Source organism: Rhipicephalus sanguineus, chromosome 8, assembly GCF_013339695.2.
Source record: "Rhipicephalus sanguineus isolate Rsan-2018 chromosome 8, BIME_Rsan_1.4, whole genome shotgun sequence".
NCBI lineage: Eukaryota > Metazoa > Arthropoda > Arachnida > Ixodida > Ixodidae > Rhipicephalus > Rhipicephalus sanguineus.
In genome coordinates, this window is record NC_051183.1 from 32,468,095 (window position 1) to 32,493,103 (window position 25,009).

At 41.6% G+C, this 25,009-nt stretch overlaps 1 protein-coding gene across 3 annotated transcripts in view; it reads left to right on the top strand.

The window, feature by feature from the left end:
- The window catches only part of LOC119401671 (ral GTPase-activating protein subunit beta), a 65,552-nt gene that overhangs the window by 23,299 nt on the left and 17,244 nt on the right, over nt 1–25,009 (top strand). For 2 of the 3 annotated variants that reach the window (XM_037668595.2, XM_037668596.2), the window contains exons 10-19: nt 707–849; nt 1,015–1,118; nt 1,794–1,907; nt 4,377–4,499; nt 6,354–6,437; nt 13,230–13,370; nt 14,764–14,990; nt 17,179–17,289; nt 18,404–18,593; nt 19,348–19,436. In XM_037668595.2, the coding sequence (XP_037524523.1) occupies nt 707–849; nt 1,015–1,118; nt 1,794–1,907; nt 4,377–4,499; nt 6,354–6,437; nt 13,230–13,370; nt 14,764–14,990; nt 17,179–17,289; nt 18,404–18,593; nt 19,348–19,436 (1,326 nt within the window). The remainder of the gene's footprint in view (nt 1–706; nt 850–1,014; nt 1,119–1,793; nt 1,908–4,376; nt 4,500–6,353; nt 6,438–13,229; nt 13,371–14,763; nt 14,991–17,178; nt 17,290–18,403; nt 18,594–19,347; nt 19,437–25,009) is intronic. The other variant, XM_037668597.2, reaches the window with a different exon arrangement.

The window sequence follows — 25,009 nt, forward strand, 5'->3', positions numbered from 1 at the left end:
TGAGCTTTGCTGCCCGATGGTTTTCACGACGCTGAACTGGCTACAATTTTATTTTCTTTACCTCCTGTGTTGCTTTGTTTCAGCCTGAACCTTGCCTACAGACAGTTCTGCCTCAGTGAAAATTATAACTAAATGTTAGCTTGTTTTGTAGCTATGGAGTACACTTGTGGGAAGAAGGATAAGAATGGGGTAAATGTTATTTCTGCTGTAATGTAATTACTACAGAAATGATTTAATTAGTAAATACATTGTTGGGATATCTATCCCTGGTACTTTGTTTTGGCATATCCAAAATTCAACAGCAGGCTTTCCATGACGTTTTACATGCTTTGATCGGTATTTTGAGGCACTATATTCAGCATGACAAATATATGATACAGTGAGCGTCAACCAAGTCCACCAGTTATACCTATTTTATACATCCTAATCATCCTCTATGTACTTTGAGATGCCTATTAGATGTCTTTTAGATGTGAGTGTTATTTGGACATCCCAGTTTAGAAGATTCTATTGATTTGTTGTTGTGGAATTACATACACACTAGAGGCTTCAATATCAATAAGTCAAAAGCACCATCACCCTTTGCCAGTCCACATGTGGAAGAGCTTTCTTGTTGATGTATGCTTTTAGATCTCCCATTAGTCTGCACTAGTACTAGTTGTGAACAGTACTAGTTGGGAACCAAGTGTGCGCCTTGCTGCCTCAGCTGCGGAGTCAGGTGGTGGCCAGCATCCTGCTCAACTCATGCAACCTCTTCCGCCAAGACCTTGAAGGAGTCAACGTCCTGCTGCCGCTCTTCCTGCAAGCTCTCGAATCCGTCTTCTGCGCTGATAAGGATTCCAAGATCAGGTCAGTTGAAAGGGCCTGTGTCTCCATGGTATCCGTATGGACTCCATATGGTGGGGTATCCTTATGCATACCATACCGTATGGGATCTGTATATATGGATACCATATGGTAGAGCATACCATATGGGGACATTATTTGAATTTTTTTGTATCTTTATCCCCGTAGGTCCCTTCCCAATGTGCCCCAGGTTGAACTGCGTTGGGCTTCAACGCATCTATTGCTGTCCATGCTACCTCTGCCATTGCACTACGGGAACCTCACTTTGAAAGGTGAGTCTAAAGTGCTCAATTTAAAAAAGAAAAGTATTTTTTGCTGCTGAAATAGTGGCAGTATAGATGATGCAGTTTCGTAATTCTAACTTACCTTTGGCACCAGAAATCCTTTTGGCAGAATCTAAAAAAAAAAAGACAGTGTTGGCCAAGATCTGATAACGCTGCGGCATCATTTGAGAAATTAAAAACTTTCCAAGGTCTTTACAGTTGCTGTGGTAACCATTGAACTTTTTGCCACCAGAAAGAACAATGCAAAAAGAAAAGAAGTTACTTAGAAACTTATCAATCGCCCACACAAACTTGTAGTGGCAAATGCGGAAATTGTGTATTTTATTCTGACAACTCTGCTTGAGTAGTAATGCGACGCGTGTGTGGTAAGTTGTCTCAGTGTTGCTTTCCCGATGTACTTATCACATATTTCCTAAAGTAGTTACGTGTTTGTCCTGTGGCCTTCTTCATCTTGTCTCTCATTAATTTCACACTCATTTACAATGTCATGAAGTACCAACTCGCGCAACAGTCCCTTCTTCTAAATAGTTATCAAGTAGCCTCACACTGTTTGAGCGATGCTATTGAGGCAGTGACAAATACTGTGTACCGATAGTGTCGGTAAAATGAAGAACAAAAGAACTCTCATTGCGTGTTATCATCTTATCGAAACTTTAATTGCAGATTTTGGCACAAACCAATCCATCACATTCCAGTCACTGCGAGCACGGCTTATGAACCTGCTGATTGGTGCGTTACAGATAGAAACGGATTCGACCAACACTCAGATGTTGCTTGGTAAGATAGCTTCTCAAAGGCTCCTCGTTTAGTCACTGTATGTTATTGACTATACTGCAGTGCCGATTTTTTAAAGGTGTTTCGAGATGCTAACATGTTTTAATACTGAGTGCATAGCGTCAGTAACAGCGCTGCACACTGTCACTTACGTGGTTGTGACTGCAAATTAAGCGGAACTCCAGCAGGTAAGGATAAACACTTTACTGGGCGAACTTGTGCCTAGAAAGAAAAGAAGGGATACACTTGGTGCAAAGATAGCCTGGAGCACAATCGTCAGTCGTTGGTAATCTGATCAGCGGTTAGGCGTGTCGGCATTTATACATGCGGCATCGAAGATTCCAGCCGTATCGTTGGTGGCGGCGTTAGTTTTAGAGTAAACTTTAGTGTTCCCGTTGCGCGCTGAATCTTATCAGAACAATAAAAAATAATCGGGAATGTCCTATATTCCGGCACGGCTCGCACAAGGCAGCAATTGCACATGTAACTGGTTGGTTACATGAAAATAGAAAAAGAAGCGCGTGTGGCAATGCGTAAAAAGTAGGGGTGTGCGAATATTCGAAATTTCGAATATTTTTCGAGTAGTATTTGCTATTCGATTCGATTCGCACTGGAATTTTACTATTCGAACTATTCGAACGTCCCAAAAACAAATAGTCAAGATCCAATTGAAAGTGACCCCTTCAAATTTTTAATATGCTTCACCTCACTACACCCCGGCATTGCGGCAAAGCTATTTTTTAAGCTCCGTTACGGTTGAACTTTGTTAAGAGACAGTCAACAACCGACTGGAAGTGGTCCCTAGATTTTCAATATGCTTCACCTCATTACACCTCGGTATTGCGGCAAAGCTGCCTTTCAAGCTCCGTTATCGTCGAACTTTGCCAAGACACAGTCAACGACCGACTGGAAGTGGTCCCTAGATTTTCAATATGCTTCACCTCATTACACCCCGGTATTGCGGCAAAGCTGCCTTTCAAGCTCCGTTACGGTCGAACTTTGATAGAGGCAGTCAACGTCCGATTGAAAGTGGTCCCTAGATTTTCGATATGCTTCACCTCATCACACCCCGGTTTTGCGGCAAAGCTACCGTTCATGTTCTGCTACGGTCGCAAATGTACTAACTCAAGAAACGCTGGTTCCAACATGGAGATGAAAGATGTGGCAGAGGTGGGGGCTCAATTAATACTGCTTTGGACCGAAAATTTGGGCAGGAAGTCCGAAAAATCGGAAGCCAAAGCTTTTTAGCATCCAAAATTTCAGATGTTCTTATATATCAACGTCTATGAGGCAGATTTGGAACTCTGGACTTGAAGGGAGCACACCTTGTCCGCCGCATCATTTGGGCTTCCACAGAAGTTGAGAGAGGAGGAGAGGCTGAGGAAATGGCATCTTTGGCTATCACGTGCAAAGTGTTGTCGGCAACACTTTGGTTGCACCAAATCATGTACATAAATATAATTTGGCCTCTACATTGCCTCATTCTTGATAAGACAACTATGAAATACCACCCCGCCAGTGCTTCATCAACCTAGCAAAAAGAAACACTTTCATGTTGCTATCTCATAAGAATATGCTTAGGAATCCTTTCTAACTTTTTTTTCTACAATTTCACTTCGAAGTATTCGAAAAATATTCTAGAAATATTCGAGAAATATTAAAAAGATATTCGATTCGATTCGCACTCGCACTTCAATATTCGAATTCGCTTCGCACCCAAAATTTTGCTATTCGCACAGCTCTAGTAAAGAGCGCTGTATTTCGCATAGTGTGCATGAACAGAAGTTTTGTGCACGTGCTTCATAATGTGGCGTCCTTACGTATGTATTAGGCTTCATGTTTTTCCTTTTTTTTTTTTATCTGGATTGCCCGATTTCTTGGAGATTAGAACAACTGTACATATTTCATCACTTATGTTCATTCCTGTACTTTTAATTTAATTGCATAGTCCAATTTTTAATATTGCAGTGATTAGTCTTTTTCATTACTTATATTGCACGTTTGGTCACATCTATGTATCACATTACTCATATTGTTCATTCCTACATTCATTAAGTACATTCCTCACAATTCAAGTGAAAAGACTTGTTATTCATGTTAAAAAATTCATGTTAAGAAAGAATTCCTCACAATCTACATGACAGTCAAGTCTTGTATTTGTTACGCTTTGCTTGACATTTTGCGCACGTTCGCTGTTATGACTCCTTTTTATGTTGTTGCAATGCGTATGTTTAGTAGTACTTACTATATAAAATCTCCCGAGTGCCCACTCCTACTTAAGACCCGCAATACAAGCTGGCCTTAACTTTAAAAATGAGACTAAATGAAATAAAATTTTGTTGGGAAACGGATTAGTACTGTCTTTTAATGTTAATTGCTTTGTCTTGGAATTTTCACTGCAAAAGTCGCTGACAGCCCAGCAGAGTACAGCTTTCGGTGCATAACTAGCATTTGCTGCTTGCCCATTCACAGGTGGCCTGCTTTTCTGCGTCCAAGATGCGACGGCTTACGAAGAAGCCAACCAGGTCACGCAGCCGGGACCATCCGGGGGCCAGGACAATGCCAGCATGACTTACTCTAACCTCCTGTGCTCAGGTGGGGTACAGCACATAATAGTGTGGTTGTGCTATGTGATACATGATGAATCGTGATTGATATGATGTCAAGTCATAGTACTGTGCCCGCTGCATCTCTTACGGCTTTGCGTATGTAAGAATGCTGTGTTTCTCAAAGTATGCACGAGCATAAGTTCTGCACACGCACTCTGTAGGACACGTGGCGGTCTTGCACCACGTTTTGCATAAGATGCATGAGGCACTTTTATGCCGCATTTCGCACAGTATGAAATGTTGCATTCTTACACTGCGTTTCGCATAGTACTTTCAGCAAAAATTCTGCACGCCTGCTCTATGCAAGACGTGGCATTTTTGTGTATGCAACGCCATTGCGGATACAACGTACACAGTACTAGTAGTACACAGTACAGTATTAGTAGTAGAGTCATGATTACCTTAACAGTACATCAGCTGAAACAGCTCTGCCGAAACTGGCCAACTGGACTAGAACGCCATTTAGTGACACAATACTACTGATAAATTGAATAGTGAAAGTTTCGATAACTTTTTTATTTTATTTCTAAATCAGCTGCACTACTGGTTGTATGCAAGTTTCCTAACATTTGCTATTAGTAGTGCTTTTGGTTATTTATTGGGCAGTTCTAGCTGTACTACTTATTTATATGCTAGCTTGCTGATGTCCATTTTTGATCATACTTTCAGTACTTTACTAGATATCCAGATACATAGCAATATTACTGAAAATTTCGAAGTACTAACTGAAAACAACTTAACACCTCTGAAGTTCATTTATTATCAAAGCAATCTTTCGGGGAATGAAGTAAAATATTTGTGACCACTGTCAAAATTTAAAATCAGCATAGATGTTCACATTTCAATGATGGGGGACATTTGTGTTGAGTATTTGTGCCCATAACTGACCGATGGTTATGTGACAGTGTATTGCATGGGGCTGCAGTTGAATGTTTCACATCTGTTGCCAAGGCACTGGGTATTGTTGGTTGGCACTCTCATGGCTGATCTTGTAAAGCCACACAATGACAGAGGTAAATGGAATGTTTCAAATGAGTCTTGCGGAATCCTGCAAGGTGGCGCAAGGGTTATGACAGGGAAAATTGGCGACCACCCACTTGTAGCATGAAACCACTAAGAAATCCATATGGATTTTTCAGAAAGGAAACCTTAGTTGAAGAAAATTATACCATCTCCCGCTAAAGGGGACCATGAGGCGATGCGAAGCAGCGCTTCGGCATGTCGAGCCCGCGTTTCATAGGGGGAGTGGAGAGTGGGAAGGGGAGAGGGGGAGTGAAAAATGGGAAAAGGGAAAGAAAAGGGGAGAGGGAGTGGGGGGTTTGCGCATGCGCAGTAAGGGTGGTCACGCCGCACACCACCACCACCACTACTGGATTGAACTCAGCCATAAGATGCTTCGCATCTAAAAATTTGACCTGCTCTCGGTATCGAACCCGGGACCTTTCCAAGACAGCCGCTCCACCATTTGAGCTTCAATCTGCCAGCAGTTGGCAGATTGAGGACAAATTAGTCAACAGCTTGAAGCACATGGATACAGAACATTGCAAATGGGTTCTTGGAAATCCCGCAAGGTGGCAGAAGGGTTAAGCAAGGGATGATTGACAACCACCCGTTAGTGGCACGAAACGTCATGGATTGGCGAGATGTACATGTTATGCAGAGATTGCGGTTTCTGTTTACGCTGTGGACTAACAAACGGAAAACGGGAGAGAGACACGGTGGCAACGGATTGTGGGAGGTTGTGGGTTGGACTCCCATGCGATAAAGCTTCAGCCGTTTTGGAAGGAAAGATGCAGGGACGACCATTGCCCTGCCATCACAAAGACCTTGCACCCCGCAGATGACGACGTGTCGGCGAGAGAAAAGTCGTGCAGCGCATCGTTCGACTCTGACGCCGAATCCTGGTTGAGCTCAGAAGACTGTGGTAAATCTGATTGGCCAGATGCGTGTGGCTTGTGTGTTTATGTGCGTCTACATCCTGTGTGTGTGTGCACTCAGACGAACTTGTTTGAAGTGCTGTCTTTGTAGAAGGCTGTGCTGTTAGTGCGACGAGAGGCTGCAGCGGTTTGCTGTAACGCACCTCTCTTGACTGTCCGTTGATTTTTGGCTGTGCATTTTGGAACAGTTTGCAAAAGTCTGCAAAGGCTTGCATGTTTAAGAGGAAGCTTTATATTGGGGTATGTCTCATCTTTCGATATGGGAGTATAGGAGTCTCAGTGAACGTGTAAGTCATAATGCTTTTTAGTGGTACCAATGTGCGGGTACAGTCTTACGTTTCTGCACCATAAGGGTTAAATAGTTTCCCTGCACTGAAAGGGTTAAATAGTTTCCAATGAAGAACTGGGCTTTCTCCTACCTCATTATATCACGTATCTTGGCATAGTGGCTGAATTTTAATAGGTGTGGAGTGCAAAAACTCTTGCAATTAGTCAGCATTGAGCACACATTGAAGAACCTCATGCGATATATATTTTATTTCGTATTGCCTTTTTTAAAAAAGTCTTTCACTGTCCTTGTAGTATTGCTTTCTAATTCCAAGACCCATAAACCAGTGTCGTCCTCTTTAGAGCTCCTAAACTTTTTTGAGACGTCTTTGTGATGTCTCTTAGACATTTTCTAGGTGTGTTTTAGACATAGGTGAAATGCCGTTTAGACGCTTGTTTATAAAAGCTTCAATTTTTCGCTGTTGAATGACAGCATTGTGCAAGCTTTTACACATACGTATGCTTAGGCTTACTGAATTTTCTAAAGTTGTTCATAAATATTGAGGGCCAAACTAAAAGCATGCCCCTGACAGGCACTAGAGTCAAATGTTTTCAATGCAGATAGTTTGATTAAAACAGTTTCAGCAGAGACTGAATGAGGGTGTTGCTCCATATTTAATCAATTTTAACATCGAGAGCACCCAAACTGAAGCTTCCTTTCAAGCAGAATGTGTTGTGAGTATTTGTGTGTAGGTGGTGATGCTTTCATATAACCTGCTGCCATCACTTGCAGCAGAGCATTTGTGCAATAGCGCCTTAACGTTTTTTTTTGCGTGTGTATATGCATTGTGGAACAGTTTGCGCTGGCTTGTAAATTGTGTCGTGTTTGAGCATAATACGTTTGAATGCATTATGAGGCAACTAAAAGCATCCATAGTAACTGTGGTGTCAATTTCTTGTATTGTGAGCAGTGTAGAGCACTTCACTGCGCCTGTACTTATGCAAACAGCTTACAGTATGTTAGATACTGGATTGGCACTGTCAAGGCAAGACACGAATTGCTGCATTGTTTATAATACCTTTGCTTTCATATTGTAAGCAGCAGCAAGATCAAACGTGCATTCTGCCCAAACCTGCGCCAATAGCTATGCTTGCACAAATACCGCAGTTGATATGGGCAGCCTAAATGTTTTGACAATGATCACAAGAGCCGCATGGTATCAATAGTTGCACTCACTAATTCCAGTGTAAGTGTGTTTCTTCTAACCGGCTTTAAAGAGGAGTTACAGCAAAAATGAATTCTACATTTGGTATTGCAAGTGGTAGCTTTAGAGTAATAGTAATATCTCAGGGGAAGCATCTGGGCTGCTCCTGAATGACAGAAATGAAAATCGTTTTTGATAGATGTAAACGTATCTCTAGGCAAAAAAACATATCGTGATACAGTGAACTAGAAGTTCATGTTGGCTATGTCATGTTCTGATATTGTTTGAGGCTAGTTTAGACAAAGAAATAAGGGGTCATAGTGGAACCTTGGCACCACTGTTAATAGAGGCTACTCCACATTGCACTTTTAAATATGCATAAAATTTGCACTGCCTGGAGTTTTTCGTGCTCAATGAGCAAAGGGCACAATACACAGTGCAAACGACCAGGAGGGTATTTATTTGAACCTTTTACGCAATAAGTAAGCTAGCCGAATTATACAACCAGTAACGTGCCAATTTAACACAATGCAACATCAAATCACTCCAAAACATTGAGCGAGGGATTTTCATCCCTGCGAGGAACCTAAGCCTATGTATTCCACAAGTCAAGGCTGATGAACAGCAGTGCAATTGGCCCTCGGGGGAATGGGAAGGCATCCGCGGTAAGGTCTCTTAGAGCTCCTCGCCGAGCTTGCCAAGTGGAAGGCGCACAGTGCCAGTCCTCACGAGAAGAGAAGGAAACCCGTACCTCAAGGCCTCGTATCGTTATCGTTAGGTCACGCCACCGCAGGAACGCTGGTGCCATCTCTCGCGCTACTGCAGCAACTATGCCGGCTTCAGCAAAGTGCCATTAGGGGAACTGGATTGCAGGAGGCTAGTGCTTGATGTGGTGAAAGCAGCTTATATGGGGATGCAAGCATGAGCGTCGGCAGGATTTTGTCTTGGGGGGTGCAAAGCCGTGTTGCATGGCGGCTGGGAGAGTGGGAGAGTAGTGGTGTAGCTTGGGTGGGGGCAAGTGCTGGTGTGGCTTAGGGGGGCAAGTGCCCCTTTTGCACTCCCTGCCAATGCCCATGGATGCAAGCGTCCCCGCATTTGCAAGAAAGTCATTGCACAAATGTGTCATAGCCTTGGCTGTTGTTCAACACTCTCAAGCAGTCCGCCTTGGTAGAACAGTGGTTACGGTGCTCGACTGCTGACTCGAAGGTCGCAGGTTTGATTCCGGCCACGGCGGTTGCATTTTGATGGCAGCGAAATGCTAGAGGCTCGTGTACTGTGTGATGTCAGTGCACGTTAAAGAACGCCAGATTGTCAAAATTTCCGGAGCCCTCCACAACGGCATCTCTCATAATCATAGCGTGGTTTTGGGACATAAAACCCCAGATATTATTACAACACTCTCAAGCAGTCGTCGACACAGTTTATATAACATAAAATGTCTTTGAAATGGCCTTTTTCATTTAGTATTTTGTAAACAAGGTTCCTGTATGAGCACTGAAACATTTCTTTTTCGTTTGTTGGTCAGTGACAGGATTTATACGCTGTAAGTGCAGGCCCACTGCACACACACGCACACAAACACACACACGCACACACACACACACACATCTCCAAGTTCCCTGCAACTAGGCAATTTCTTCACCTGGCCAGGCAGTTTTATGTAAAACTTTTTACTACAGGTTTATGGCTTGTCTCTGAACATTTAATTAACGAGTTTGAATACTACGGTCTTGTGCAGGAGAGTTCGCTCATGAATTAAGATAACTGGCTATCTTTGCCAGCTGCTTCTATCACTGCATGCGTTTGTGGATGGTGCTGTTCGTTGGCAATGGCCAGTCAAGCGTTTTTGTGTGGTGACTAAAACCTTTACTAATGCTTCTGATTTAAAAGCATAAGTCAGTTTTTGTATGGATACATATCCTTTGAAACTACCAGTGTACTGTAGCCACTACACTGACCAGAACTGATATTAACAGATTTATTTTTTCGAGTCTTTAGAGAATTTCTATTTTCATATCTATAGCCACAGATAGCACAGTTCCTTCATCTGAGCTAGATGATTTGAGTGGCAATGCTGGTTTTATGAGAAACTGCAGTGAGTGTTTAGCCAGTTAACAAAAGTCAATTTACAACCAAATTGTGCTTAGTGTGCGTCTTGAAATTACCCGAGTCATTAAGTATAATCAAAAGAATGTCTGCTGGCAACAAACTTTGAAAGAAGCACCACTTTTGATATAACTGCTACCAGTTATACGTCAGAATGCATATTTAGTTCTTTCGTAGTTTATTAACAAACCACCTTCCTTATCAATGCACACTAAATTGAACTATGACACTAATGCATTTTGTTACATAATTTGGAAATGTGCATACACCACAATACTGCTGCCAGCCTTGAAATGTCTTTCATGCTGATGTGCTTTCAAACTAATTGAATCCAATAGATGAAATGTATATGCCCTGAAGCAATTACTTTGTCAAATAAATTCCTGAAATATTGTTAATAAGTCCATTAATTTATTTTGGCACTCCTTATGTAATTCAATGCAAGGAGCAGAATTGTTCCATCTGCTGTAGGCAATTTTGAAACACACAGTAAAGCCATTTTATTCCAAATATTTATGGCAGTTTTTAATTGTAAGACTCGGAGATTTAAGCAATATGTTTGTTAATCTATGTTATTTCAAACGTAGAAAACCTTTGCTCGGTGTTTAAAGGTAGCTTACAATGCAAATTTAAGTCTAAAAGTGTCCTAATGTGTGTGAGGCATGAAATGTGAAATGTTGTTTTCTTACGTTAGTGTTCTGGTTTACCTGACTAAAGTGAAATCTAAACATGTTCTAAAGTGTCTGTCTGTGCGAATGCAGCATAAACGTTGAAATGTGAGCATCTTTGTTTGCTTTTTTTTCTAACTATTGTTATTAAACTAAACACTAAACATGTTGCATGTCTTATATCATCACAGTGTGCTTTGAAACAATGTGCACATAGCTTCAAATGTTTAGGCAATCTTGCTTTTTGCAAAAAGCACACTGTGTTCAGATATAGTCTTGTGTGCTATTTACACTAATACAGTCAAACCTGATTATAATGGAGTTGCATCTGACACGAGCATGACTTTGCTATATGCGAAAATTCGTTATAAACGTATATTGTAACAATGTGTCAATGACATGAATCTCTTTGATTTACGTCATTATAACCAGTACTTCATTATATTCGTATTCATTAAATTGAAGTTTGACTGCTTTGCCTCAATGACTGGGACGTGTGAAGAAGCACGTCGCTGCTTACCGTATGAAATTGCATTTGTGTGTTGCTCATGAATTACATGTTTAATGTTTTGATATGATTGTGGTGCCCCATGCGGTGCTTTCGTAAAAGTGTGCGTCTAAGCTTGAGTTGTGTGTTTGCCTTCTCTGCGTTAGCAATGCATGTATCCTTGTTCGAGCATCTTATTCATGTTGTGTTATTGAGGTGTTTATTAACAAAGTACATACGTTGCACTGTTGAGCGTACTTGATAGCATTTTGCATAAGTTAGAGTTGATGGAGCAACTTCTAGATTGTGAAGTGGCATATTGAAGACACAGGGAGCTCTCATTTTGATTTTGAAGGTAAATGCAAAATCAGATTTGTTTATGAGAGCGTTATTGGCAATAGAGTAATATGCAGAGAAGCCTGTGTAGAGAAGTTCTGAAAATTCTTTCTTTTGCAGTAATATATACTGAGCCCCTGGAATTTTAGTTTTTTGTATTAGTCCATATTTCAGTAGTTTGTGGCTGTTATCACCAGTCATCCTCCTTCCAGTAATTTTAACTGGCACATGCTGCCCGGCTAGAATGAATGCACCACATCCCTAGTAGCAAGAATGGTGTAATAACGTTGCCTCAATGCTACGGCATAACGTTGCTTCAACGTAACGGCATAACGCTGCGTAACGTTGCTTCGACATTATGGCAACATTCTGGCAGTTATAACATGAAAGCAATGTTATGGCAGTATTCACAACATTGTGGCAACAATTCGTGCTACTGGGGATTGTGACCTATCCTTGATGCACAATCATTTCTGACATTGCTTCATCACCATAGGTGAAAAAGCATTCTTTTCAAATATGCACCACCCCTGAAACTTCCAGTTTTTAGTGTATGTAGTGCACATTTAAATAGCTTGTGGTCATTACTAGTCACCCTAATTTTAGTAATAGTAATTTAAACTGGTACATGCTATTCAGCTAGCATGAAATGTAAACCTCTATGTTTCCTACTCTGAATTCGCATTGTGACTTTGACTCATAACCATTTCTGACATTGATCTGTAACCATAGCTGAAAAATAAAATTTGTAATTATATATTCTTCGGCCCACTAACTTACAGTTTTTAGTTTTATAGTACACACTTGAAAAGCCTGTGGTATGTTATAGTCAGCCTCAGTTTTTTTTTTGTGATTTCAACTGGTGCACGCTATCCAGCTAGAATGAAACACAAGCTTTGTACATCTTTAGCCTCAGAATCCGCATTCTGAGATTGACCCTTGACTATTTCCATAATGTGCATCGGGACGTGACGCTATATATCGAAACATGAAAGAAAAAGAAATCTCAAGATTTCTTGAACCTGGGACTGGCTTCCATTAATATAAATTTTATTGCATATCTGGAAAAATTTTTCTCCCTGTTGCAAAGCTTCTATTGCAAAAGAAAATTCCTCCTAGATTATTTTTTATAGCTTCATGGTTTTTTTTATGAGCAATAAGTCCACTTCTTTCATTTTTTCCTTAAACATTCCTAGTTTCTTTTCAGTGGCTGCAGATATCTTAAGTGTCGAAACAATAACTGTTCTAGTTGCTTATACTGGACGAGTGTAGTTTATTGTCAAAGTTGTGTATTCCAGTTTATGCAAAAAGTTGCAAATTCTTTTTCTTGTAAAATAAAGAACGAATGTTACCTGGGCAAGTTATCCTAACAGAATCACTATGTTATGCTTCTTATGTAATCGTTATATTTTGCCATGTGCTCTGTACATGTGAGCTGTCTTTATGCATGAAACTGTGGACATTTGCAATTCCGCCATTCCATTGCTTATCAACACTCACTGTACTTCTTGCTTGCTTGGCCTCTAAACTCTGTTGCTCTCAATAACTGTGCTCATTAATGCCAATAAAAAAAAACCAGTGAGTTGTGTGCATGATGAGATGCTAAGATGTCCGCCTAATGTTACCGGTTTCGAGATTAGGTAGTCTTTGTTCACTTTACTGCAGATTCCTTCTTTACAAAAACCTGGATTTAATCTTTCTTTTTTTTAGATTCTGCCAACGCTCTCTTTGTACGCTCCATCTACCTCGTCTGCCACCGACTGATTTCCTCCTGGAAGACTGACGTCCACGTTTCGCTGGCCGCGCTTGAGGTGCTGTCGGGACTCGCGAGAATACGCCAGCCCCAGCAAGGTGACAAGTAGTACCTTCCTTTAAACTTTTAACCTTTCGTGAAGTCTGTAATTCAAGAGAAAAAAATTATTTCCACTCATAATTATAATTACTCTTCAGCAGCGCCGAGAACATAACTTGCACATACGAAAAACACTTTGCAAGCGATAAATGTGCAAAAAAAAAGGACAGGTCCCATACATGATATGCCATGACAGTTGATATCATAGCACTGTCATTCATTACCTTATGTTGGTTATGCATGCATATTCTGGTATACACTGTGTTAGGGTATGTTTCCACCTTTTTAAAAATCTTTTAACAGCGAAGCTGTTAGGCGGGAGGTTGGGCCATCAGGCATTCGCAGAAAAACTCTCGCCGAGCGAATGACGTCGCCATGTGCCCCCTAGCAACGCGTCAGATTTGCAAGAATACTGCCAGCCCCAGTAATTTGACAAGTACCTTCCTTTAAATTTTAATCTCTCATTAGGTCTGTAATCGAAGAGAAAAAAAAGATTTCACTCTGTAATTATGATCACTCTTCAACAGCACCGACAACATCACTTGCACTATGGAAGATGCTTTGCGAGTGATAGAAGGTGCAAAAAGAACTGTCACAGTGCGGCCTCTAATTTATTGCACCAGGTCACCACTACACCATAGAATACTTCAGCATCCGCTGAGACCCATATTATTCTTTATCAGTAAAAATGGATTGCATTTCCTGTAAAGGAGCCCGAGGCATAGCATGGCAAGGTTCAGAGATAATGTTGTTGGACTCTAGAAGAATTGAATTGAACGTAGAATTGAAGTTTAGAAGGCTTTCAAGATGTTAAGCTGGACTGACGATCGGGCGAGTTGGTACAGATTCATTATTATGAAGCGCTTCCATGGAGCAAGCACATAAGACACATGAACACCATAGCTGATCTCAATGGAAGTTTTATTCACATGTGCAGGATATAAATATACGTCCACACGTGGCTGCACAAAGCAGAAACAAAAAACAAGAACATTTACCCATTTAAATACAACATTTCTTTGTGCTGCAATCTTGTATAAATCTGTAAATGTTCTTGGTAAATGTGTAAATGGGTAAAAGATGTGTAAATAGAAAACATGCCAACATGGCACGTAACAATGAAGTATAAGGAAGTTTTATTGCACTACCATGGCCAGAGTACAACTAGATGCTTTGAAAATTCTGAAATCACAGTGACATTGCCGGCGTTACAGTTTCAGTGTGAAACTGAAAATGAAACTTCGATCGTTACTTCCTCGTCTAATAACGAACCTACAATCAGTAAATTAACAGCAACGGTGTTCTCAAAGCATATTTCATCAGTCTAAACTGCTTCAGTGTGTAGCTTTAGGATACCTTAAAGTTTTATTTTTTTTTCAATGTGCAACGCAGACTCTCTCGAGTGCCCGCGTGCCGTGAAGTGGATCTGTGACTTCATCGTGTACCAGTGTCAGCGACCGCCGCCGTTCCACTCGCGCGACCTCCACTCGACCATTGTGGCGGCGTTCCAGTGCCTGACGGCGTGGCTCATGGCGCACCCGCTCCTCATGCAGGACAAGGAGACGGTGCACCATGTGCTCGAGGTCGTCGAACTCGGTATATCAGGATCCAAGTCGCAGGTACCTATCGGCAAATTTTTTCTGCGTTCGTGGGCATCGACCGCTATCTTGGGTTTCGCAGGAATCATTTTTCAGCTGTTTTATACCACGATATCAGATAACTAGGTCGTGAAACGCCACATGCATCCTTACAGCTGTTCTCATGTTCATGACACTACAGTGGTGTCGTTCGTTTGGTTGTTACAGACATGAATCCGCAACGTTAAAGAGGCCCTGCAATACCGTATATACTCATGTATAAGCCGCACTTTCTTTTGTAAAATCTTGCTCCTGTGAGGTTATACACGAATCAGGCCTATAGACACATCAACGCACCGTATTGCCACTGCAACTACCGTGTCGCATAATTCAAGAAATGGTTACAGAAAGGGAGGGGGGGATGCGGGCTATACACGCTTGCGGCTTATACACGAGTATATACGGTACTTTTACAAGTAGTCATCAAATTACTTTGTTGAAAGAGTTTATTGCCTCACGAATTGACTTTCGCGGAAATTTTTACGACCTGTCAAGTACAAGCAGAGTTGAAGGGATCTGTTGTACACTTTAAGCGCCTTCTCACTCCTTTGATACTAGCAAGCGCGCTGAAAGCTACATGGAGGCAATGACAAGGGGGCAAGAAGTTACGTTCGTTTGTCGGTGCATGTCGTGACCTTGAGCACTTTCTTTTATTTTTTTGTTTCCTTTGAATGCATAGCTTACTTTTACGGTGACCGCGAGTGTTCTGGTGTAATTCTACGCTGTGTGTAATTCTGGCTGTATAGAGTGGAGTGCGGGCATGTCGCGGCATCCCGCATTGGCCACGGTAACTACACAGCTCGCGATGCTCAAGTCAGCCAGTGGCCGTGGACCTTGTGTGTATTACACGGTCATTTTGGATTACGGCATCAATTGTTGAGAGAAGAGCAAGTGATTTCTAGCTGACTTTCAAAATGAATTGCAAATTCCATGCCGCGTGCTGCGCTATAATGTTCGGCTCACATGTTCTCGGGAGCCTCGACTACCGATCAACAGCATTCTCTGACCACTCTCAAAATGTGTTGCAGGGCCCCTTTGACAGCCAAAGACGGCGGCACTTAAATGCACCTGCAAAAATTAATAGTCTATAGCTGCTCATTTTGTTTCTTTTGCACCTTGCCGTACCTGTTACACTTGTGCTGAAGCTGCGCAAATCTGGTGATTTAGTGGTGAAGCTAATAGTGCAATTAGGGAAACCGAAAATGTAAGGACGTAATCATGCTGGGCATGTCCATATGTACCTGTACTGGGGAAATGGAGGTCGTAGGACATCAGAAATTGAAGCGTACTATTTGGGAGATATTGAGGGGAGTATACTGACAGGCATTTAGATCTGGCTAGTTGGTACGGATCCATAATAGTAGGTAACGCGAATTTATGACAAAGACATAAACAAAAAATTACAAGCCATAAGTGCTCATGGCTTGTCGTTCTTCGTTAGTGTCTTTGTCGTAAGTTTGCAGTAGCTACTATTGTGACTATATATGGAGAAAGTTGTAAGGGTGGGAGTTATTGGCTATATATAATGTGTATTAAAAATAATATAATAATAATGCAATAATGACAATAATATGTGTATATAATAATATGTAATTAAAAATATGAAGCTTTTGTTAACGGTTTATCCAAGCTTTCACCCAGTGTTTAGGTGGCTACACAGTTGCGATGACTGCTTCCCTTAATTTGCTTTGAGTCGCGAGATACAGTGCGTGAAAAAACTGCGCTCAGTCTCTCCTAATTCTTCTCATTGGCACATGACTAATGTGCGCTACAAGACATGTCATACTTCTCTTGAAGTTCTTAGGCTGAAACAGGACTGGCACTTCTAAACAATGCTAGAGTACTGGTGTTACAGAAACTGTTTAACAGAATCCTATCGACCGCATGTGCTCATATAGAATGTAACTCCTAATCGGCACTGGCGCGCCAAGATTATCACAGAAGTGCACTGAAAAACTCACTAAAAATGATTTCTAACTAGCCGGGCCTTCATTTGAAGACTTTGCTGTGTCTTTCTTGAATACTTTCTGTTTCAAAGTTAAAACAATGCCAGTTCGTGTTATTAAAATGCAGGTTTGACTTTTCTTTCATATTGTTTATCACTGTAGCCTCTTTCTGCATGTTGTTGCAAATGCCTAATATCTCACGCTATGTCTTTTCTGTATTACAGCCCAAGGTATCTGATGTGCCTCAGTTGAAGGCCGAGAAAGAGCTCAAACCCTCCTCCCTTCGTGTTCGAGATGCCGCTGAGGCTCTCTTGTCGTGCATGATGGACCATGTGGTGAGGAAGCAGATTTTTTAAATGTATTTCTTAAAGCGACACTAAAGTCAAACAATGAATCTGTTTATATTGATAAATTGTCCTCTGAAAACTCTAATGGCGTTAATTCCACCATCATAGGTTGATTAATGGAGTTTAAAATCGAGGTCAAAGTTTCATTTTTTTAAGTTCCTAGCTGAAATAGCTACACGTGACATCACGGATTTCAAACTGTATTAATTCGTATTTTTGCGAAATTGGCTAATAAAAATTTCCTGAAACTTGGTATGTTAAGCCGCTAGCCCCCTCAAAAGACAATGTACTTGATTTTTGCCAATTGGGAGCTATGTAGGCCCTAGTAGACATCACCATGATCTGTGATGTCACGGTGATTGGTGCGATCATCGCAAGGTGGTGTTGCTGCCCACATTTTCTTCTTGTGCATCTTGTCTCTTGCCAAGTGTCTTCTTACAGCAAGAGTAGTGATTTTGCTATTGTGAAAGGGTAATTTACTTGCACGAGAAAAATCGTTTTTCTCTTTGTGTCCCTTTAAGTGCAAAGCATCTTTTCACTCATATTGCTGCGGAGATATTTCTATTTTGTCTCATTTGTAGCCTATTCAATGAAAAGGAATTTATGGTAAAGTGACCCATGCTGGCATTGAAAACACAGTAGGGAGTAGGGACTGAGACCTGTCACTACATCTGCTTTGTAGTTAAAACAAGATTCAATTTATTTAAGAACGCTGCCACCTGCACAGTGTATCGTGCTCATGAAAAAAGAAAAGAACACGCATATCAAATGCGCAGCATTCGTAATTTTTTGCGTATGCAAGACACTGACAAAAATATAAAGAGAAAAGCTGCATCTCATCCACTTAGAAATGCGATACATGTATTTTAACTTTAATGAATTCTACGCTTTTGAAATCAAAAGAAATGTTTTTGTTGTTCTTGTATATAGCTTTATACAATACTTGAGGTGTAAATATTTCTGTTTACTTTCAAATGCTTGGCTGTGAATCAAAATAAATGCTACATACATTTTCGAACAAGAGTGTTGACGCAAACATGTTAAATTAAAATAAACCATTACTGCTTTTGCTGTTAGCCATCGTTTTCGTTGCCTGTCACAGGGCTATTTCCCGAAGATGGCCGGTCCAGAGACCTTGTCCTCGTTGCTCGACGAAGAAGCACTGCTGAAGTTTGGGAACGCTGACGCCACGTCGTCGCTGCCGGAGGCCGTTGGCAAGCACTTCCGCTACTTCGTCTCGCAAAACTCTGCCGTCATCGCTGTTCTGGAACAAAACCTTGGCAACGACCAAGGTAGATGGGATTTAAGAGCTTCCACATTGACATCCAACATGTTGCAGTACCTCTGAGAAAACATCATGTGTAATTATCATTAAGCTCCTTTAAATGATTTGAATATGTCATAATTGCTCATATCTGAACATAGTGCACAGTCACGCTTATGTTGACCTGCCATGCTAGTTTAGCATCTAAGGTACTGCGCTGCTAAGCGGATAAGTATGACGCTAAGCTGAAAAGTGTGGCTTCGATTGCACATCTTCAACTGGTGTAGAAAGGGATCCGTTAAAATCAGTTAATTAGTGAGTCATTTTTATTAGCTGTCTAGACTTAGCGACCTCTCGCGCTCATAATTTGCTCTTCAAGAAATCCAGCTGAAGAAAAAGAAAAGCACTGTCACAGGTAATCACTTAAAAGCCTGCAAGAAAAAGAAAAATCCATGTGGTGTGTTTTGCGACAACGTACCTATTCGGCGCACAGTAAGACACCAAATTAGTTCCTATTTGATGCACTACTGTGTAGTCACCGAACGGGCTGCTATTCGGTGCACAGGGGTGCGCCACTTGGATGGCTACTCTGCACCACCGAATAGTGTAGTGCACCGAATAGGAAGGTTGTCGCACAATATACCGCATCGATATTTTTTTTCACGCAAGTTTAGTAGTGCACCGAATAGATAGTTAGTGCACTTAGTCATGGCACAGTGGTCCCACCAAACAAGTTCCACCTGAGTGCAGCAATTGCACTGTGGCTTCACGAAATCATGCAGGTGCACTTCCAACAGTGACACTCTTGGTGAGGGTTCCTTTCGGGAGGCATGCTTGGACTATGCAGTTGCGCCATCTTCCACGCCACAAGGTAGGTTTTACCTGCCATGAATTGTTTACCTCCAAAACATTACAAAAATAGCAAGATAGTAGACACTGGTCTTTCTCTGTTGGCTACGAATTTCCACTGTCCATCTTGTAACATTAATCGGGGCATGAAAAGGAAATTTTAATTTGCCCACCTGCTAAAATTTATATGAAGAATATTTCAGTTCCATCGGAAGAAAATGTAGAGTAAGCTAAGCCTGGAAATTAGGGTAACAAGAATTACTAAATACAGTAAAAGCTCATTAATTCGACGCTCATGAATTCGGAAAATCAGATATTTCGGACGTATTCCCTGGTCCTGGCCAGCATATGCATCGTTTAATGGCATCAGACTCTCATTAATTCGGTCACATTTGGCCGCAACCTGATTGATTCTGACGAATCTCGGAGCGTGCCGAGCACAAATTACCACCAGTGTGCAAGGCAAAAGAGCAAAAAGGGCTTTCGCAGACAATCAAAATGAGGTGGTGCTGTCAGCATCACTATCTTCGTCATTTAGTTACCTCGGTTTTGTTTACATCTGGGTCTGGCGCTCAGCGGCTTTGTTTTAACATGATGCAATGTGCACGCAATGTCACAAAATTAAAACGTGGTGGAAGCTGTTGAAGATGAAGACCTTTCAGCCATGGTCAGCATGCTGGCATAAAACTATTTTGCTACATCGCGATGGACGAACTATCAGTTGCCGGCCATTTTACCTGCAAAAGAACTATCGTTACGTACTCGTGGCGGTGGTGCTGGTGGCGGTACATATTAAGGGAGGGGTGCAGAGCACGTTTCGGGCTAATTGAGACAGGGTGGTCTTGTGAAGCGGTCGCATTGAATGAAGTTGCAGGATGATGGAAATCGTAGCTTTTACACCACTGCTTTTATGCAAAATAAGTACAGGACTTATCTATGCATCAAGAAAATGAAAGTGTATCAATGTAACAGACATTTGTATTGTTTTCTTGATACTTTCAATCGTTCGGCATTCGGTTAATTCGAACTTCTTTTCTGGTCCCATGAAATCCGAATGAACTGGCTTTCACTGTATAGTGGTTCGAATATTCTTCATTTTCAGAATCGTGATTTGTAAACAGTTCTTTTCACATGTCTGTCTGTCTTATGCCAGTGTCACGCGGTTTGCTACTGGTCATAATTAAGTCCAGTCAGAATCAGACTGCTTTAAGGTGATTGGCTTCCTTCTGCAGCTTGCGTAAAGGAGCCTATCAAGATCAAGAAATTAGATCCAGATCAGGCCCGATTGGGATCAAATGTGCCCGTGTGACACTGGTTTTATATTACTAGTTATTTTATCTACATGTCTTCTTACATATCCATTTAATTTTATTTATTTCTTTGCTTATTACACTGCTGATCGATTTTCATCCATGTTGTAGCGGCTTGGCCACTAGCCAATCAAGCCTGTTGGCCCATATAGTTTTTGCCCACTTGTTGCAATTTGTCTTTAAAAAATTGATATTAATGAAGTGTCTACTCTCCTAAGCTGTGGGTAATCTCATACACAGTGTAACATGGACTTCATATCTGGGACCAGAGTGTCGGAACGGAACGAAAACCGAAAACGAAAAACGAAAAAAACGATATTTTTGACCGGAACAAAAACGTAACCGAAACTTTATTTATGATTTCGTTCCGGAGTAAAACCGAAATTTTTTCAATCGTTTTTCGGTTCACGAGAAAATTTCGCAATCCGGAACAACTGAGCTCATGCAGTGTAAGCATATCTCAGGGTATAGTATTAGCGCGTACCTCAGACAGGAATTCCAGAGCAAAGATATGTTGAAATTGTGCGAAAAACGAAAACAGTGGCAACCAAAGATGTTTATATTAACGCAAGTGGGCTTTTGCGCATCTGTCAAGCAGGCCAAAGTGGAGAGGGCATTGTCGGCGCTGAAGTTTGTTACAGCGAAAGCTGTTATTAGATCACAACAGCTGATTTTGGCGCCATAGTTGTCCGCCGCCGCTGGTGTACGTGACCGCCATCGGGTGATATAAGAAAAAATTAAAATGAGAAACAAATATCTAGGATCCGCGCCCTCTGCGTGGCAGTCGCGTCTTCCACCTCAGTGTCACGCTGCTGCTTATACCACCATCGCAAAAATACTCTATACAGGCGTCATGTCGGGCAATGAATCACGTTAACATATGTAATATAGCGTTGCAGAAGAGTAAAATAAAAACCAGTCATCACACAATGCTAATAGCGCAAAGAGTATGGGTTTAATGCTTCCCACCAGTGTTGCGGTGTTGCCATTCTTGAATTGGAATGACTCCGGAATCATTCCACATTTTCGCGACCCCGGAATGGAATGGGGACAACGCTCGGAAGAATGGAATTGGAATGGAATTACGTCTTTTTCCAAAAATAGAGGACGTTTTTGTCTACGTGCTGTTTTTCAAACTTCGTACGTTAGTAAGTAAGAGCCTCGCAAGTTAACACTAAAGCAGTATTTTTAAAATGGCTTAGCTGATTACAAGCATGGTACATTTATAAGCAACGCGCCTACTACAAACGGAGGCATAAGTTAGTGTACAAACAAAGGCATTATCCCAGCAGATACCGAAGGGAGAAACAAATTACCCCTGCGCGTTGGTTCCCATTGATACCCCCACCCGAAAGTGGCGAATACTCTATGCACAGCCTGATCTTTATCTCACGAGCAGTTTAGTACCTGACACACGTAAATAACCTTTGCGACAAGGAAGACATTGCATACCTGCGCACAGGCGAACACAGAAAGTTCTCATCACCCCATCCGTGCTTGCGAGGCGCGCTTGACAAGCGTGTGTGCTGACGGGCAGTGCGGCCCAGTGTTCCGTATTCAATGCAAAGGCGCTTTGTCAGCATAAAAATACGCCATTTCGTCATTTTAGCATTAACAGATTCAAGCTTAAACAATATCGAAACACCACCATTCGTTCAAACATGTTGACCGCGCAAATACTATAGGTAGCGGGAGAACTGCCCCTATGGCAACTAGTAGGGTGGTTGTACTGCACGAGATATGTCACCAAGCTACTATCCCTTGGTAAAGTGTTTTGCGTACTTTTGCAGTTCTTAATGCATCTGATGACTTCAGCTTTATGGGGCGTTCATTCTTAACTCGATAAAACTATCAAGATGCCTTTCCTACGTTGAGGAATTACAGGAATTGAATCGAACTGCCAGGCCATTCCCAGAGTGCGAATGGGCTAAGCTTTTTTCATTCCGAGGAATTGAAAGGAATGGAATTGCGGCAAATTCTAATTCCCCGGAATGGAATTGGAATGGAATGGAGGCGCCCATTCCGCAACACTCCTTCCCACCCACTGCAAAGTGCTCAGCCATAATTCTTCAGTATCAGCCACAGCACAAAGTGTAGATAATGCCTTACAGATGTGTAGCGGATACCGCGATTTTCCGAAGAATGTCGAAAAATGGCATAGTGGGAACTTCGCTACTTGAGAAAAATTGCGACAATTTATGGCGTAGTGGGCACCTTGCATGTTTACTTGTATTAGTTGCCCTAAGAGATAACAACGGGCTCTAGAAAGTCCGCTCTCCTAGCTTTTGCTGTGACTGTGCTGCGTGTTTCACGCAGGCCTGGCAATTGTTTTAGCAGAACAGCGGTCTCGCACATCAGACAGTACACTCAATGACGTGCTGTTTCTGAGATCGTGCTCAATCCCTTGACACAAAGCATTAAGCCAACTGAAAAAATTCGTATTTGTCTTGTGAGGAAATAAATACTATGCCTTTGAAATGAATACTGGTTTGGGCTAGTTGGTAGGAATACGTGGTACAGTTACTTCCGCTCCTCTGAAGAACGTGTTTTACCCTTGTCCCACTTTCTTAAGAGGAGTGCAAGTGACTACATCACGAATCCAATGTTTTTTTACGATTGCCTTACCTTTTTCATACTTTTTTTCATACAAAAGAAAAAAAACACGTTACGAACCGTTTCGGAACAGAAACGGAACGGAACTTTTTGCGATGGAACGAAACTAAAACCGAAACGAAAAACATTTCGTTCCGACACCCTGGGACAAATATTTTATGTAATTTAATTTCTATTAAAGCATTTCGAAGTCAGGATAGAGTACACTAGTATAACCTCATTATAACAAAGTCACATCTGACACGAAAATAACTTTGTTATATCGGAAAATTCGTTATAAACATGCATACATAGCACTACCAATGACAAGGGTATTTTTCATTTACTTCGTTATAGCCAATAATTTGTTATATCGTGTTCGTTATATCGAGGTTTGAGTGTATATATATGTACAATAGACTCACTAAACGGAACCTGAAGGGACCAGGAAAATAGATGCCATTTAACGGGAGTTTCGTTTACTGAGAGTTGAACAAGGGTGCAGAATACAAATACGAAACCAATCATATCGGAGGCAGTTCTATTTAAGCAGCTCTTCCAATTAAGAGATTTTTCGTTTACTGAGAGTTAACTGTATACCGTATAAACGCGTGTAAGGGCCGCACTTTTTTTTCAAGAAATGAGGGCCAATTTTCAGGGTGCGGCCCATACACGCGACATTTTTTTTTTTAAGTAAAAACGCACCAGTCACCGAACGAAGAGCGTTTATTGCAGTGTACAACATTTCTTGCGACATACGTACTCAATCGTCGTCACTCGGCGAGTCCTCAGACTTGGAGTCTGAGATGAGATGGTGTGCTGCGAAGCGCCGTCATCCCACAATCAGTCATCTTCCGTGCCATCCAAGCTGTTAGATATCCCGGCGACTTTAAAACTTCGGGACACAATGTCCGTCAACACCGAGCTCCACGCAGATAGGATCCACCTAAGTACAGTCGCCAAGGCTAGTCCCTTCACACGCAGCATGTCCGTTGTGAGTGCAAGACCATCATTCTGCACTTCAGTCACATAGCGGAGCAAGTCTTCTTCCAAATCGGGAATCTTGCACTGCTCTCCTCGGAAAGCGCACTTAGTGCTGTTGGTGTTTCGCGAGGCTTCTTTTTGAGAACCAACGTCAAACACACTTCTTGTCAACGTCGAATTTTCTGCCGGCAGCACGTTTCCCATGCTCGAGAGCATACTCGATCACCTTCAACTTATAGCCAGCAGTGTAGCTATTCAGGTACTTGCCCATCTTGCCAAAACGTGAATGCCGTGTAGAAAACAAGCTAGCACGAAGGTCATCGAACAGTGCAGAAAACTACAGCAAATGGCTGGCTGAACTGCACAAACCGAACAACGCGAACACCATGCCAAAGTTGGTGATGCTAATGTCGATATGGATAGCGCCGATAGCGCGTTGGTATAGAGATGTGAAAAGCTAAAGATAAAATCCTGCTTTAACCTTTAGTTGGCGGGTCTATGAATACTAATAAAAAAGTTAAAATTTTTAGCCAACTTCACGAACATCTTAACACGAATAAAATAAAAAAAATATATGTATGTATGTATGTATGTATGTATGTATGTATGTATGTGTGTGTGTGTGTGTATATATATATATATATATATATATATGTACTGTGATGACAATGATGATGGTTGCGTTTCCTTGCGCCATCTATCGACTGTG